Here is a 14456-nt window from a genome sequence, read left to right on the forward strand (position 1 = left end):
GTCTAATAGATGCCAATGTTTGCTATGAGGGTGCATCCAAGAAGTTTTATTGCTTTTAGGTAAATGGAAGACAGTGTTTGTGATGAGAAGATCATGAGATGTGCAAGTCTTCAGTAATAGGTGACTATTGCTGTTGTTGCCAGATCTATTCCTCCCATGTCTGGTAATCTGAGCCCACTCTATCATTAAAGTCATCCAGAATTATGAGCTCTTTTGGTACATTAATGATAAGAATCTCCATGTCTTCATGAAAATTTTCTTTGATTCTTCAGTGTTCATCATGGTGGGAGCATAAGCACTGATGATGATGGCATGGTGTTTTCCTGGAAGTAGAAATTTTGTTATCATGAGCCTGTCATTCATCCTTTTTATAGGCATTCAAGAATTCTGACTAGATTAGTTTTGATTGCTGGCCTTCAACTGCCAACCTTGTTTCATTCAAGGCTTCTATTTGGACTTCTTTCACAATAAGAACTATTCATCTTTCAGATCTATTGGATCTTGTGTTGTCCATGAATGTGCACACATTCCATGCACCAATGGTAAGTGTAATCTTCTTTGACAAAGTTTTTGTAGATTTTTTTTGGTGTCTTGATCTCACTGTGGGATCTCTGCCTACTGTGGTAATCAGTCCAGGGTTGGGTAAGCAGACAATTTGGGGGCATGCTTTCTAGCCCTTTCCTCACATCAGGAGGTGAGCAGTGGGCTGCTTAGTTGTCCAGGGAGTTGCCGAATCTCATGGCTACTTTCTGTGGAAAAATGACTCTATGACCTGGGCCGCCTGTGTGCAGGGTTGTGACTATAGCTCCCAGAGTATCCACAACTGCTGCTTTGTCACTTGCCTGTCACCACAGGACTTTGAGGAATGGTAAAGTATAGGGGATGTCTTTTGATATATACATAAATTGGATTTAATTGAGATAGAACTGCATAAAGTCATTTGCCTCATTCTCTCTTCCAAAGTCCTTATGATCCAGTATGACAAGACAGAGTCAAGACAACTGGTGATGCCTCTAGATGTAGTAGATGACCATGGCTTCTCCCATCTAGCATAGAGCCTGCTTCAACTGACTTCATGACCACTGGAATGTTCTCATCTGCTCATTCCATCAGTGGAAGACATCACATGCTTGGGATGGACATCCCTCACAGTTCTCTTGGTTATCCTCAAATTGGTTTAGTCCTCCTGCCAAAATGGGTGTGGCTGCTGTGTATGCTATAGTATCTTAGAGACAAGATGAGAGTTTGGAGGTTAAGGTGGACATCAAAGATGGAAAGCAACCCTAAAAAGAGCTCGGCAGCCTTCACACCAAACATACTAGTCTTTCTTGAACACATCTTATACTCCTGACTTCAAGGCCAGTGTTCCATCCACTTTCCTCCCTAGTTGCATAATACAATGTCTGGCACATGTAAGGCTCTTAAAACATGTTTTTTTTTTAAATTAAATCATCTGAAAGTTATCCCTCATTTGCCTTTATTTCACTTTGTATTGTATGAAATTTACTTAGATATTTGTCTTATATTCCCTATTGGCATCTAGATAACTCAATGGATAGATCCCTGGATCTGGAGTCTGGAAGACCTGAGTTCAGATCTGTCTGTAGACCACTTATAAACCATATGATGTTGGTAAATCACTCAAGCAATGTCTGCCTCAGTTTCTTCATTTGTAAAATGGGGATGATAATGGCACCTACCTGCCAGAATTATTCATAAAATTAGATATTTGTAAATCACTTAAAGCACCATGTATGCTACCTATTACCACAACTATTACTACTGCAGCTGCTGCTGCTGCCGCCACAGTTAATGCTACTATGCTATTATTATTACTATTGCTCCTCCTCCTCTTTCTCCTCCTCCTCCCACTACTACAGTAGGAGTTCTTTGTCTGAGGTCTATGACCCTACTTTAAAAATTGTTTGATAACTATATTTCATTATATTTGGATTCCTTTTTAATTCTCTGTATTTTATGCATTTTATAAAAACCATATTCTTAGAAGAGGTCCACTGAGCTCACAGTCTGTCAAAGGTAGAGTCTATAGTACCAAAAAAAGTTTAAAAAAACACTGCTCTATTAGATTATAAGCTCCTTGTAGACAGTATATGTGTTATTTTTTCATATTGTATTCCCTTCAATGAGCCTAGGCCTTCTAATAACTGTTTAATTAAAGTTTATTGAATTAAATTTCTTCCAAGAAAGAAAAGAGGATTAAGTGACATGAAGGATTAAAAAATGGTTCTTAAAGAAGAAAGAGGTCACTATTTGCTGTAATAGTCAAGGAAAGCTTCCTGGATTTCGTGAGAATTGACTTGGCCCTTAAAGTTTGGCAAGATAGGGATAAATATAGAGACAGGCATTCCAAGGAGGGAAGGGGAACAGAGTCTCAGCAACATTGTTCATGCAGCAAATATTTATAAAGTTTCTATTATGTACAGAGAGTCCTGTATTAGGTCTTACTGGGGATAGATAAAAAAGGTTGCTTTGACATTATCTCATGGTAAAACAACTTGAGGTGGGGGGTGATACTGATATCCTGGATACTTGGAAGTAAATGAAAAATCTACTTTCTCCCTGCCCAGGTCAGTAATTTCTCTCCTGAAATTCCTGGTTAGGAGACTGGAGTAGGAAGAAGATAGAAACATAGGAATGTTTTTTCTGTGTGGTTTACTTTGATTCTGAGCTGACCTTAGTAGGAAGGATTTGAATTAGGCCAAGGGAGAACTTCTTGACCATGACACTGGAAGGAGAGATCAAGGGAGATTGAGAGCCACCATAGTGCATAGACTGATAGGATTTAGATTTAGATAGAATTAGAACTAGAAGGGACCTCAAAGATCATCTAATAAAGTTCCTTCATTTTGAAGGTTGAGGAAGCTTAGGCCTGAAAAGGTTACTTAGTATCATGAGTTCATAGATTTAGAGCTTTAAGGACCCAATAAATCATCTGGTCCAATATTTAATTTTTTTTTCTTTTTCAATTAATAAGCATTTGTTTTCTCTTTCTTCTAGCTCCCCAATCTTTAATGGAAAACAAAACAAAACAAAATAAAATTCTTGGAACAAATTTGTATAGTCATATAATACAGATTTCCACATTGGCCATACCCAAAAAATCTATGTCTCATCTGCATTTTGAGACCATCATTTCTCTTGTTTGGAGGTAAATATATATATAATTCATCATCATTATTATTATTAGGCAGTTCCCTGGAGTCATGCCAAAATTCCATTTTTACCAATGAGAAAACTGAAGTCTAGAAAGTTGAAGGTGCCTAAGGTAATGCCAGTAGGAATTTGTACAGGAGATCTGATTCAGAAGATCTGATCCTCTTGCTTCAAATTCAGGTTTATTTGACTAAACTATGCTGTCTTTCCTGTCTTTTACCATTAAGCATGAAGGGTAGGCTTTTGCCAGGAAGCAGAGGAATTGGTAAGAAAGAGATCTGGTAGAAGCTATAAAATTTTCTCATGAAGATTATCTCACTGCTTTGCCTATCCAAATAGTAATTGAATGGATACCCATGAATTACCCTTTGTGTCATAGTCTGTTTAAAAGTCATCTTACTCTGGGCTTAATCCTTCTTATATATTAAAATGAAGATATTTTACTAGGTGATGGCTAATGTCCTCTTCCATTCTAAATTTTGTGATTCTATGAATTCTCTGATTATTTCTTTTCATCCTTCATTCTCAAAAAGGACCAATAACATCACAGGGATTATGTGTTGACCTGCTCATGATTTGGATTTAAGTGAGGTAGAACTGCACAGTCATCAACCTCACTCTCTCCTCCAGAATCATCGAAGTCTGATGGCAAGACAAAAGTTAATATTACTGGTGATGGCCCAAGATGCAAAATTCTATGATATACTAACAGTAAGATGTATCAATAAGGAGATTACTGACCTCATTCTTTTTTTCAGTTCAGTTACAGATGCAAATTGTAGCTTTGGGCACCAGGGGGCACTATGTGCACTGTAGTTAGAAACTGGAGGCCATTCCTAGGATGGCTGCTTTCTAATTCTCCCTATAAACCTAGGTTTCATTAATTTAATGGATCTGTGATCTCATTTTGGATACTTGCTCCAAGTATTAGTGAAAACCTTAACCCTTCTCTGAATCCTCATTTGTGGGAGTCTTGTCTTCATTTTTCTTTAAATTCTCTTTTCTTTCTTTTTTTCTTTTCCTTTTTTTTTGCAAGGCAGTGGGGTTAAGTGGCTTGCCCAAGGCCACACAGCTAGGTAATTATTAAGTGTCTGAAGCCGAATTTGAACTCAGGTACTCCTGACTCCGGGCCCCGTGCTCTATCCATTGCACCACCTAGCCTCCCCTAAATTCTCAATCCTAGAGCGTTTCCTTTGGCTCTTTTAACATTTTGTGGGTTTCCTGTAGCATTCAGACTATTTGTTATCTCTCTTGCTTTTTTTGCTTCAGAACAAGAGTCTCTCCTTTTCTGAACCCATTTTTCCTGGATGATGTTCATTATACAGCATGGTGCAGTAGTTAAAAAGCTGACCTAAGGGTAAGATCAAGGTTCAAATCCTGCCTGTGACCCACACTGGTTTGTCTGACCCTGGGCAAGTAACTAGCCTCTCAGTTTTCTATCACTGAAATTATAGACCCATTTTTTTTTATCAAATTTCTTTTATTTTTTACAATTGCTCATTCATCTTGATTCAGTTATTAGTGCTGCTTCCGTCTGAAGGAGCATCCTTCTGTAAGTCTTGCCTTTCCTCCAGTGGGCTGACAGAGCACAGTGGAGCATCCGACCAGAGAACCACTGTCTGTGCGTGGCTGAAGACCATGGTGATTTTATAGCACCCGGGGCAGTTTACGTCCATGAAATAGGAATTGGGGCTCTGCACCAGGCATTTCTTCTTGTGCTTCCTTCTGCTTCTCCTCCTCGGGAGAAGGGTGCAGGAGGTCTTTCACGAGAGGCATGCTGGTGGGGAGATCTTTACCACCGGAAAGCTAGACCTATTTTTATTATCATTATTGATTATTGATAATATCTTGCATAAAAGTATTCATTGCTGATATGCTATGATCTACCTAATATTAAGAGCATACAAGATGCCTTGATAGTTGTAATCACAGAGAAAATTTTGCCTATAATCTTCAGATTATAAATATCAAATGAGATAATATCTATAAAGGGCTTTCAAACCTTAAAGCACTATAGAAATGTTAGCTATTATTAATAGTTATCAACAGCAATAGCTAGCATTTTATAATATTTTAAGATTTGGAAAGCATTTTTATATCATCTTATAATAAGATGTTATTATATTTATCATTATTATAATCAACCAAAACATAAAGTGGGAACTTGTATCTTAGTCAAAGAGATTCCATAGTCTCATAGTAGATTGTCTGTGAAAAGTCCAAATGGAAGAGGACTCCTCTATGCATGGTAAATTTTTTTTTTAGGTTTTTGCAAGGCAAATGGGGTTAAGTGACTTGCCCAAGGGCACACAGCTGGGTAATTATTAAGTGTCTGAGACCAGATTTGAACCCAGGTACTCCTGACTCCAGGGCTGGTGTTTTATCTACTGTGCCACCTAGCTGCCCCAACTGTGCCACCTAGCTGCCCCTATGCATGGTAAATTTCTAAGGCTGTTCCTGTCTTTGGATAACATTATGCCCATAAAGCTCCAGAATACTAGAACCTCCTCAGTGAGATTCAAGGAGATTCAAAAGAGCTTGGTCTAGCAAATTGAATGAAAAAACAGATTTTTAAATGTCTGTTATACAAGACTGTAGTAAATAGTTCATCAAAATCTTTGAGAATTCAATAAATCTTACTAGCTTCTATTTCTGCATCACTTTCTTCACAACTGTCCTGTGAGGAAAGGTAAACCTTTTTAATTCCATTTTATAAATGAGGAAACTGGACTGCAGAGAGCAAAGATACATATAGTTCCTGGTATTTCAGCAAAGGAAGCCAATATTTAAAACTAGCTCTGATGACTCTGAAAACCACAACTGAGACTTCTACCATGATATTTCATTTATGTCATGTTCATTAGAATGCAAGCTCCTCAAGTTTATCTTTCTAGCACCTAAACCAGTGCCTTGAACATGGAGTTAGTAAAGGTTGACTTGAATGCTATGTCTGTACCTTTCAGTATTAGAACTGGTTTGTAATCATGATGTCTCTTCATATCTGTGAAGTTCTTTATATCAGTACTTCTTTAAACATTTAAAAAATAAATTTCCTTGATATCTGGATTTACTTGATAACAAAGAATTTTACTTTTATCAGTGTCAAAGCATTTTCCCATCTAATACTTTCTTTACTCAATCAGGAATGCAGTTCAGGTGTTAATCTTTCCATTTTATTATCTCCTTTTACTAGATTGCAAGACTGAGGGCAGGAAAAACTTTAAATATATCTCAAGTTTCACTTTGCTGTGGACAGTTCTCTCCAAGGTGCTTTGTATTTTCTTATCTGTAAGTTCCTCAGGAGCCTATTCTTGCAGCTTCATCCAGAGGTCAGCTAGTGGTGGTGGGGTAGGTGGGGAGATTCTAGAGATACCTTTGATTCTTTAAAGTGAAGAAATCACAAAACTCTCTGACTCAGGGTGTTAAGAAAAGGCATAAATTTTAATTCACAGGTTATTGCAAAAAGTTACAAGCTAATTCACAGAGCTTTTAGTATGGTAAAGAGAATGAGTTTTTGATATTAAGTTTAAGCAAGAAGAAACAGCTAGACTGGTGAGAACATCAAGGATAGTTAAGGAAGAGGAAAGGGAAACAGTGGCAAGTTGGAGATTGGGCTTAGATCAACATGGATCCAGTATGGAGAAGAGGGTGGGCAGACTTTTATTGGGAGCACAGTTCCTAGGCAGAGAGGAGTCAAGGGGAGGGGTTAAGGTGGCACTAGGACTAGAGAGTGGCTTAATATATGACATAAAGTTGTGTTTCTGCACAAGCTTAGAGGAGTTAAAGTTATATATTACTCTTATATTCTTAAATTGAGGTTAAAAATTTATAGTACCTTAACTGAAAGCATCAGCTAGTCTGAGAGTTAGGGTAGCCTTAAGGAATTTATGATGAATAACTAGGAGAACCTGTGAGATAACTTGGAGACAGTACTTTAGAAAGGATTAAATAGCAGACTAATACAGATTCAATATAGAAAAAGTTTGTCAGTTTTAAAAGATTAACAATTTTAAGAGAGTATCTGTTTGCTAGGAACATTCCTTGCTTATAGAAGTTTGCTTGTAATAATACAGAAGGAAAGGATTACAAAATTTACCTCTTAATATAGAAAAAAGGGAGGGAAATTAAATATTTCTCTTTGCCCAGAGTTCTCTTGCTTCATTCTGAGACAAGTCTTGCATCACTAGAGATGAGGACAGGCTTTGCACTCGGGAAGTGTTTAAAAAATGATGGTTGAAGACGTGATTGGAATGATGCCTCAGCTTCATGCATTCATTATCAAATTCTTTGGGTCAGGCTGCTATGGAAAGATGGCAATTATCTGGTCACAAGGGCACAGTGTATTTTACTTTTCTTTGCTTCCTCAGAGCTTACTGTATTTCCCCAAGTATAAGACACACCCCTTTTAGAAAAATTTGAGGTAAAAAAAAACTGGGAGGTTCTTATACAGTGGTTGTAGATTTTTTTTACTTGCATTTCCTGCCTTTTCGTACTTGTTTTTGTGCTCTTTATTGTAGATTTTTTACTTGCATTTCTGGCTTTTTTTTTACACTTGTTGTCATTGCACTCATTGTTTTGCATCTGTTACCATTACATTAGATTATGTTTTGCCAAGTTCTGCCCAGAAATGACTCAGAAAAGCTTTTCATACAGTGCTGAATTCAAGTTCAAAGGGATCCACTTTGCAAAAGTGAATAAAAATCGTGCTGCTGAGTGTCAGTTTAGTCCTTCTTCAACTGAGAAAACAAAGGGAGACTGGGTAGGGGAAGAAGAAGCCCTACTGAAAACTCCTGGGGTAGAAAGGCCATGAGAGGCAGGCCAGCAAAATGACCTGAGATGGACTGAAGAACAAAGGGCCATTGGAATTCCTGTGTCCACAAAGATGGCCCAGCAGGAGGCAAGAAGAATTGCTCCTGAAAAAGAAGAGACTGGTTTCAAAGGAGGACACAATGGGTGCTTCAGGTCCATGAGAGGGAGTGGACTGAGCGTGTGCCCAGGGAGTGCTTGTGGTCAGCCCCAGACCACAGCACAGGCTGGAGAGCCTCAAGGCCTCTCCTAAGACAGGGATCCATCATCAAACACAGCTGAGGACGAGCTAATGGATGGGGAGTTGTATGAATTCCATGATGAATTAAACTTGAATTCGATAACTTTGTGTATTAGTTTCTTTTGTCAAATTTCAGCCCCCAAATGGAAGTGTGTCTTATATTTGGGAGTGTCTCCTACATGGGGAAAGACGGTGCATCTGAACCCGACACAAAAGCAGGCTCTTAGTGGATGCTTATTCCCTGGCCCGGGTCCGAGCAGGAAACAGAAAGTGGACGGGTGGGTCCACCTATGGCGGCTGGAAGAGGGCTAAAAAAAAGCACACGCCCTCTCCAGGAGACGACAGTTTGTTTTTTTTTTAATCTCGCCATATTTACGTTAGAAAATCTCCATAATCACGCTCCAGGATTTTCCCACCTCGGTGGATCCCGGTGACAAGGCCGGGCACGCGCCTGGGCCTGAAGCTCTTCCACGGGTCCACGAGGGGGCGCCGCACGCAGACGCCGCGGGGCAAGCGAGGCGGGCTCCGATTGGCTCGGAAGCCCGCGGCCGGGGAAGAGGAAGCGCGCTCCCATTGGCTGCGGGTGCGGAGCGCCCGGCGAAGCTCGGAGGAACCAGCCGGGCCGAGGCGGGCGCGCGCGGCGGGCGCGCGCCGGGCCGGACCGTTGTCGCCTCCGTCAGGCGGGGCGGGAGGCGCAGGCGGAGGCGGAGGCGGAGGCCCCGGGCCCGGGCCCAGCTCGTCCCGGCCCATCGCCTGGGCCCCGCCGTGGGGCCGGGCCGGCGGCCGGAGCAGGCTCTCGGTTTCCCGTCCCCCGGCGGGGCGGTTATTGCGGGGGAGCCCCTTCCCCGTGGGGGTGGGGCGGGCCCCGGGAGCGGGGGGACCCCGACAGGCACGGCCCGGCTCCAGCGGGGCCCTCCGCCGCCCGCGGGGTTATCCGGGGAGAGGGGCGGGGCCCGGCGGCAGGGGGCGGGGACCGTGGGCCAGCTCGCTCCCGGATAGGCCGGGCCGGCGGCAGGGGCGGGGCGCCGCCGCTCTCCCTCCGCCCCCCGCCCCGCCCGGCCGCCGCTCCGCTCGCGCTCCGGGTGGGCTCTGGGGTCCCGCAGCCGCTCCGCCCGCGCCCCCCCTCGGTCCGGGCCGGGCCGCACGGTCGGCGGAGCCCGCCGGGGCGTCTGGAGGCTGCGGCGGCGGGGGCCGCGGCCGCCCTGCCCGGGGTGCCCGGCCGCGGCCGGCGGGGGGCCGGGGCCCGCGGAGGGCAGCGCCGCGCCCCTCCCCTGCCTGGGCGCCACCCCGGGCGTGCGGGCGCTCGCGGCCGGCGGCCTTCCAGGTGGGAGGCGCGCCCCGCGCTCTCCGGAAGCGCCCAGTGCCCCGGGAGGGGGAGGGCGGAGAAGCAGCTGCGAGCGGCGGAGCGCCGGGCCGGACCGCCCCCGGCGCGCAGCGTCCCCGCGCTCGGGGCTCGCGGCCGGCTGCGGAGCGGCGTGGGCCGAGGCCCGCGGCCATGGAGGTGAGCCCCGGCCTGGCGGCCTGGCTCCTGTGGGCGCTGCTTGTGCAGCACGGCCAAGGAGAGAAGCCCCCGGGGGCCGGCCCCGAGGACTCGGCCGCGGCAGGTAAGGCCGGGGCGGAGGAGTGGGGGCTGCGGGGGGAGCGCCTCGGGCCGCCGCTTGCTGACCACTTTTTCGGGGGTCTGGACGTGCTCGCCCTCCGTGAAGTCACCCTCCCGCGCTCCTCGGCGCGTCGTGGGTGTGCTGAGGGCCCTGGGCTGTGCCGGCGCGACCAGGCTGGCGGCCAGGACTGCCATCTGCAGTGGCTCTGAGCACTGCCAGCTTTGACCCGGAGCTTGCCCGACGGCCGAGAGGGCTCGCGTGCCGTTGACAGCCCATGCCGAACCCGTTCAGTCCTCCCTCGAGTTCTTAACCGCGTCACGGAGGCGATCGGGTAACCCTGAGAACACCCTGAAGGCGAGGGTCGTGGTGTCAGGAAGAGCCCCTGAAGAACTTGGAGCTCGCCTTCATAGCTTGATTGGCGAGCTTTACAGTTCTGGCTTGTCTATGAGTCCTGGTTTCTTCTCTAGGCGAGCAGCTCTTTGTAAGGGAATAAGTACCAGTGCTGTTGCAAAGAACATTCGTTTCACTTGGGTTGATTTTACAGTGAGTTGAGGAGTTCTTTTAGAACAGAGGTACCAGCTGGTCTGGGCCATTCAAATCTGCCCCTCCGCGTGGCGTGCAGCCGGAGAGGTGCGGAGCTCTGAGGGTAGGGAGCGTGCATGACTGGACTAAGTTTGAGAATGATCTTAGGTGTCTAGGCCCCTTTATTAACAACATAAAAAGTGAACGTAGCTCGTAGTTTCTTGGGAGCTGCGGAACTGCTGTCATAGGAAGGAGTGGGATTGAGAGGCTCTTAGTTCGTCCTTATGCTCTCAGAACCTTCTCTGTTGGAATAAGATTCAAGATTCTTTCCAAATGGAGTGAACCATATGAAAAAGACTTTTCTGATTTTGGGCAGATAGGCTCTTGAGATTGACCCATCCATTTGTATTTGGTGCTTGCTTTATAAATAGAATCTTGATGTGTCTTCAATACCTACCCCTCTTATACCTACTCCTACCTCTCCCCCATATTGGTATTCATTCAGGGTGGTTGGGAGATCAGTACCTGCAGAGCTAAGACTGGGAAGTAGGTGAATAGTAAACCATCCAAAACTACCCGCAATTCTTCATGTTAAAGATTCTCTCCTTCTGTATTGTGGCAGAAATCAGAGCCTTAACCTAAGGAACATAGTACAGAGACAGGTGGGTTTCCCTCCCCCTTTCTGGGAAGCGGTGGGGCAAGTATTGTTTAAAATCTTCCTTTAGAGGTCACAAATTATTTCACTAGGTTTAAAACTGCCCTCTTAGACCATAGGCCAATCCATCTCCAGCCTTTTACCTCTTTTTTCATATCTAGACTTTGACCTTTTCTACACTACTTTCATTAGTGCTTTTAAATCATTGAGCTACTGCCTTTCTCTCTCTTCCAACTAGGCTGTTGTAAACTGCAGGACAGTACATGGTGCACAGATGACTCTTGTTCTTTGATATAGATGTGTCTTGGACCTGGGACCTAGGCTGGTACAATGGAGAAAAGTTTTAGATTTGCAGTCAGGACACCTGCTAAGTTGGAATTGTAGCCCTTATGCTTACTAGTTGTATGAACGTGAATATTCTCTATGAATTTTTTGGTTTCCTTCTTTATAGTTTGTTATTTAGTCCTAGTTTTTCATGACCTCATTCAAGGTTTTCTTGTCAAAGAAAAACATTAGTTTTCTTCTCCTGTTCATTTTACAGATGAGAAACTGAGGCAAACAAAAATTTTTCCCAGGGTCAAACAGTAAGTGACTGAGGCCAGAGTTGAATTCAGGAAGGTGAGCCTTCTTGACTCTAGGCCTGGCACTCTATCCCTTGGGCATTTAGCTTATACCCTTCTTCTCTCTAAGAGAAAACTTACACTACTTTCTTCAAAGAGTACTGTATAAATCGTATATGTATAAAGTAGAAAGTACTGTATAAATCTTAAATATACTTCAACAAATCTGTTTTCTCACATGTGAAGTGGAGGTTATTTATGTTATATATCTGACTCTAGATTTTTCTTTGGGAGAGGAGGAGGCAGTTAACTGAGTACCTCCTACAGGAAGCTTTTGCCAACCCCTCTTAATTCCAAGTACCTTCCCCCTGTTAAATTATTTTCTGTTTATTCTGTATATAATTTGCTTTATGCACACACACACACAAATATATATCTATATATCTATATAGCTATATTGTTTCATGTAGCCTCCCCCATTAGATTGCAAGCTCTTGGAGGGCAGGGACTGTCTTTTACCCCCCCCCCCCATATCTCTTTTAGCATAATACCTGGCATAATCTAGGCTCTTAAATATTTATAAATTGACTGATAGAATAGTAACACAAAGATACCTGGGGAAGATGCTAATTACAGACCTACTTGAGGTAGTTTGGAAGGGTGGAGAACTTTTTTTCCTTTGTGCCCCTCAGAATGCCAGGGAGCAGACAAGATTTCTCAGAGTTCCATGACAGTTAGGGGAATCTGTTTTGGGAATAATTCGTTATCTGTCTTTCAATACCTTTTTCTCTTATTGAACCTACCTTGGGCAGATAAATCCATGGATGAGGTTGACGTTGTGAACTTGACATCATCTGGAGAAGCTGGTGTTTTCCTGAGTAGAATAAGCTTTGGAGCTTTTTTGTATGTGGGTGGTGTCAGTTGGAGAGGTGACAGTGTGAGGAAACCAGGTCCTCTGTCCTGGAAAATAATTCTTGTCCTTGTTTAGCATTCCTACCTTTCTCATTCCTCAAGAAGGCAAACCTAGGAAGGGGCTAGAGAGCTAGATTTGCTTTCTCAGAAAGTTTTGAATTTTTCAGTTCTACTCACATATTTGTGTGTGTGTGTGTTTGAATATAATTTCTTTTTGTAGGATTTAATGGGGGGGGTACCCATCCGCCAATCTTTATATAACAGGCATTTGAGGCACAGAAAGATGTGCCCTCAAGAGGAAATGGGTGGGTACAAATTGTGTCCTAGTTCTAACATTAATGATGTGCCCTGTTAGGTGAACGCAGGTGGATTCTAATTCTCTTTCTATGTCGTTTACTAATCTAGTCCTGAGCTTGCATTCCTTAAAATTGATTGGTTCCTGGTGCTTTGCACAAGCCTGGCTCTGGGCTTGTCTGCTTTTGGACAGAATATGTCTTTGGGTTCCCAGAAAATGCAAGGACTGAATGTGAAGGGTCAGGGTAATAGTGACCAATCTTGGGAGATTGGGGCCGGTGGGGTTATAGGTAGAGGTAGGTGGGAGCAATGGTTCTAGTCCCAGTTTTTAGTCTAATAGCTTTGAATTTGATTGAGACTAAGATTGCTGTACATACAGCCTAGTTCAAGAATGTTGAGAAAGGGTCTCCTGGTGAGAGGCACATTATATTTATAGAGCACAATAAAGACAGTGTGGTATTGTGGAAAGTCAATAAAGTTAACTAACTATTGCTCAGCACTAGGCAGTGTTCAAAGTTCTGGGAATACAAAGAAAGGGGAGAAGAAAGTCCCTTTTTGTTTGTTGTTTTGACTCTTCAGTTTACTACTTGTGTAACTTTGGGCAAAAGTCCTCTCCTTAATCTGCATTGCTTTCTCATCTGAAAACTGAAGAATTTGAACTAGATAATTTTTGAAGTCCCTTCTAGCTCTAGTTCTATGATCCTTTGCCTATGAAATGGTGGTGAAAGGCTGACTGGGCTCTAACTTTGGGGCCTCAGTGAAGCAAGTTCCTGGCAGCCCAGCCCATTGCTGACGCCTCTAGCACTATAAATGGCTTTGCCGTCTTGGGGGCTGTTCTGTTTTTAGCTCTGGGTGGCTCCCGGAACTGGCCTGGGGCCAAGGGTAAGGACAGGTGGGTAGAGTTGGAAGGAGAGGGGCAGAGCCTGGAGATAGACCTGGCTGGCCTGATTAAGCTTGCTGTTCTTTTGCTGTTGTGGTCTGCTGCCCTAAGCTTTTTAGTCTAAAGACTGATACTTCTGAGGAGGAGCTAGGCACCTCAGTGAGCTTGGGAACTTAGTTAATTGCTAGATAGGAAACCTGCTTGTTCTAACTGTTCTAGCCTTTCTTTTTTATCTTTGAAGTCTCACAGCCTTTATGGCAGGGACCCTAGATGTCAGGCTTATAGAATCCTAGGTTGACTGGACATGGATATCTAATATATAAAATGGGAGAAGTTGGACTAACAAGTTTGTTTAGACTAGTAGATAAAGAATTATATTGTCTGTCTTGATTTTTTTTAAAGCATTTATCAAAATTTGTCATATATCCTTGTGAGCCAGATGGAGAGAGGTTAGATAAATGATAGTAAAATTATTAAGATTCAGAACTGGTTCCAAATGCCTGGTTCCAAAAATATATTCACTAATGGCTTCATATTAACTTGGAGGATTGTCTCAGCAAAGGGATTATTTTCCAGGACAGAGGACCTGGCCCTCACACTATCACCTCTCTAACTGACACCACCTACATACAAAAAAAAACTCCAAGACTTGTTCTACTCAGGAAAACAACTTCTTGGGGCACTTTGTTTGGCCATGTATTGTCTTAACATTTTTTATCACTAACTTGGATAAAGACAGAGATGACATGCTTATTGAATTCGTAGATAACAAAAAACTGTGAGGGAGAACTAATATATTAAGAGATAATTG

At 43.6% G+C, this 14456-nt stretch overlaps 1 protein-coding gene and 1 pseudogene across 5 annotated transcripts in view; one reads left to right on the top strand and one right to left on the bottom strand.

Annotated features, from left to right (window-relative positions):
* Positions 1-4677: 4677 nt before the first annotated feature.
* LOC141488998 (small ribosomal subunit protein eS27-like) lies at positions 4678-4950 on the bottom strand (annotated as a pseudogene).
* Positions 4951-9481: 4531 nt separating this feature from the next.
* Positions 9482-14456, top strand: part of STIM1 (stromal interaction molecule 1) — a 235610-nt gene continuing 230635 nt past the window's right edge. For 2 of the 5 annotated variants that reach the window (XM_074217369.1, XM_074217359.1), the window contains exon 1: positions 9482-9825. In XM_074217369.1, the coding sequence (XP_074073470.1) occupies positions 9717-9825 (109 nt within the window). In that variant the 5' untranslated portion in view covers positions 9482-9716. The remainder of the gene's footprint in view (positions 9826-14456) is intronic. The other 3 variants (XM_074217360.1, XM_074217362.1, XM_074217364.1) reach the window with 3 other exon arrangements.

This window comes from Macrotis lagotis, chromosome 1, assembly GCF_037893015.1.
Source record: "Macrotis lagotis isolate mMagLag1 chromosome 1, bilby.v1.9.chrom.fasta, whole genome shotgun sequence".
NCBI classification, from domain to species: domain Eukaryota; kingdom Metazoa; phylum Chordata; class Mammalia; order Peramelemorphia; family Peramelidae; genus Macrotis; species Macrotis lagotis.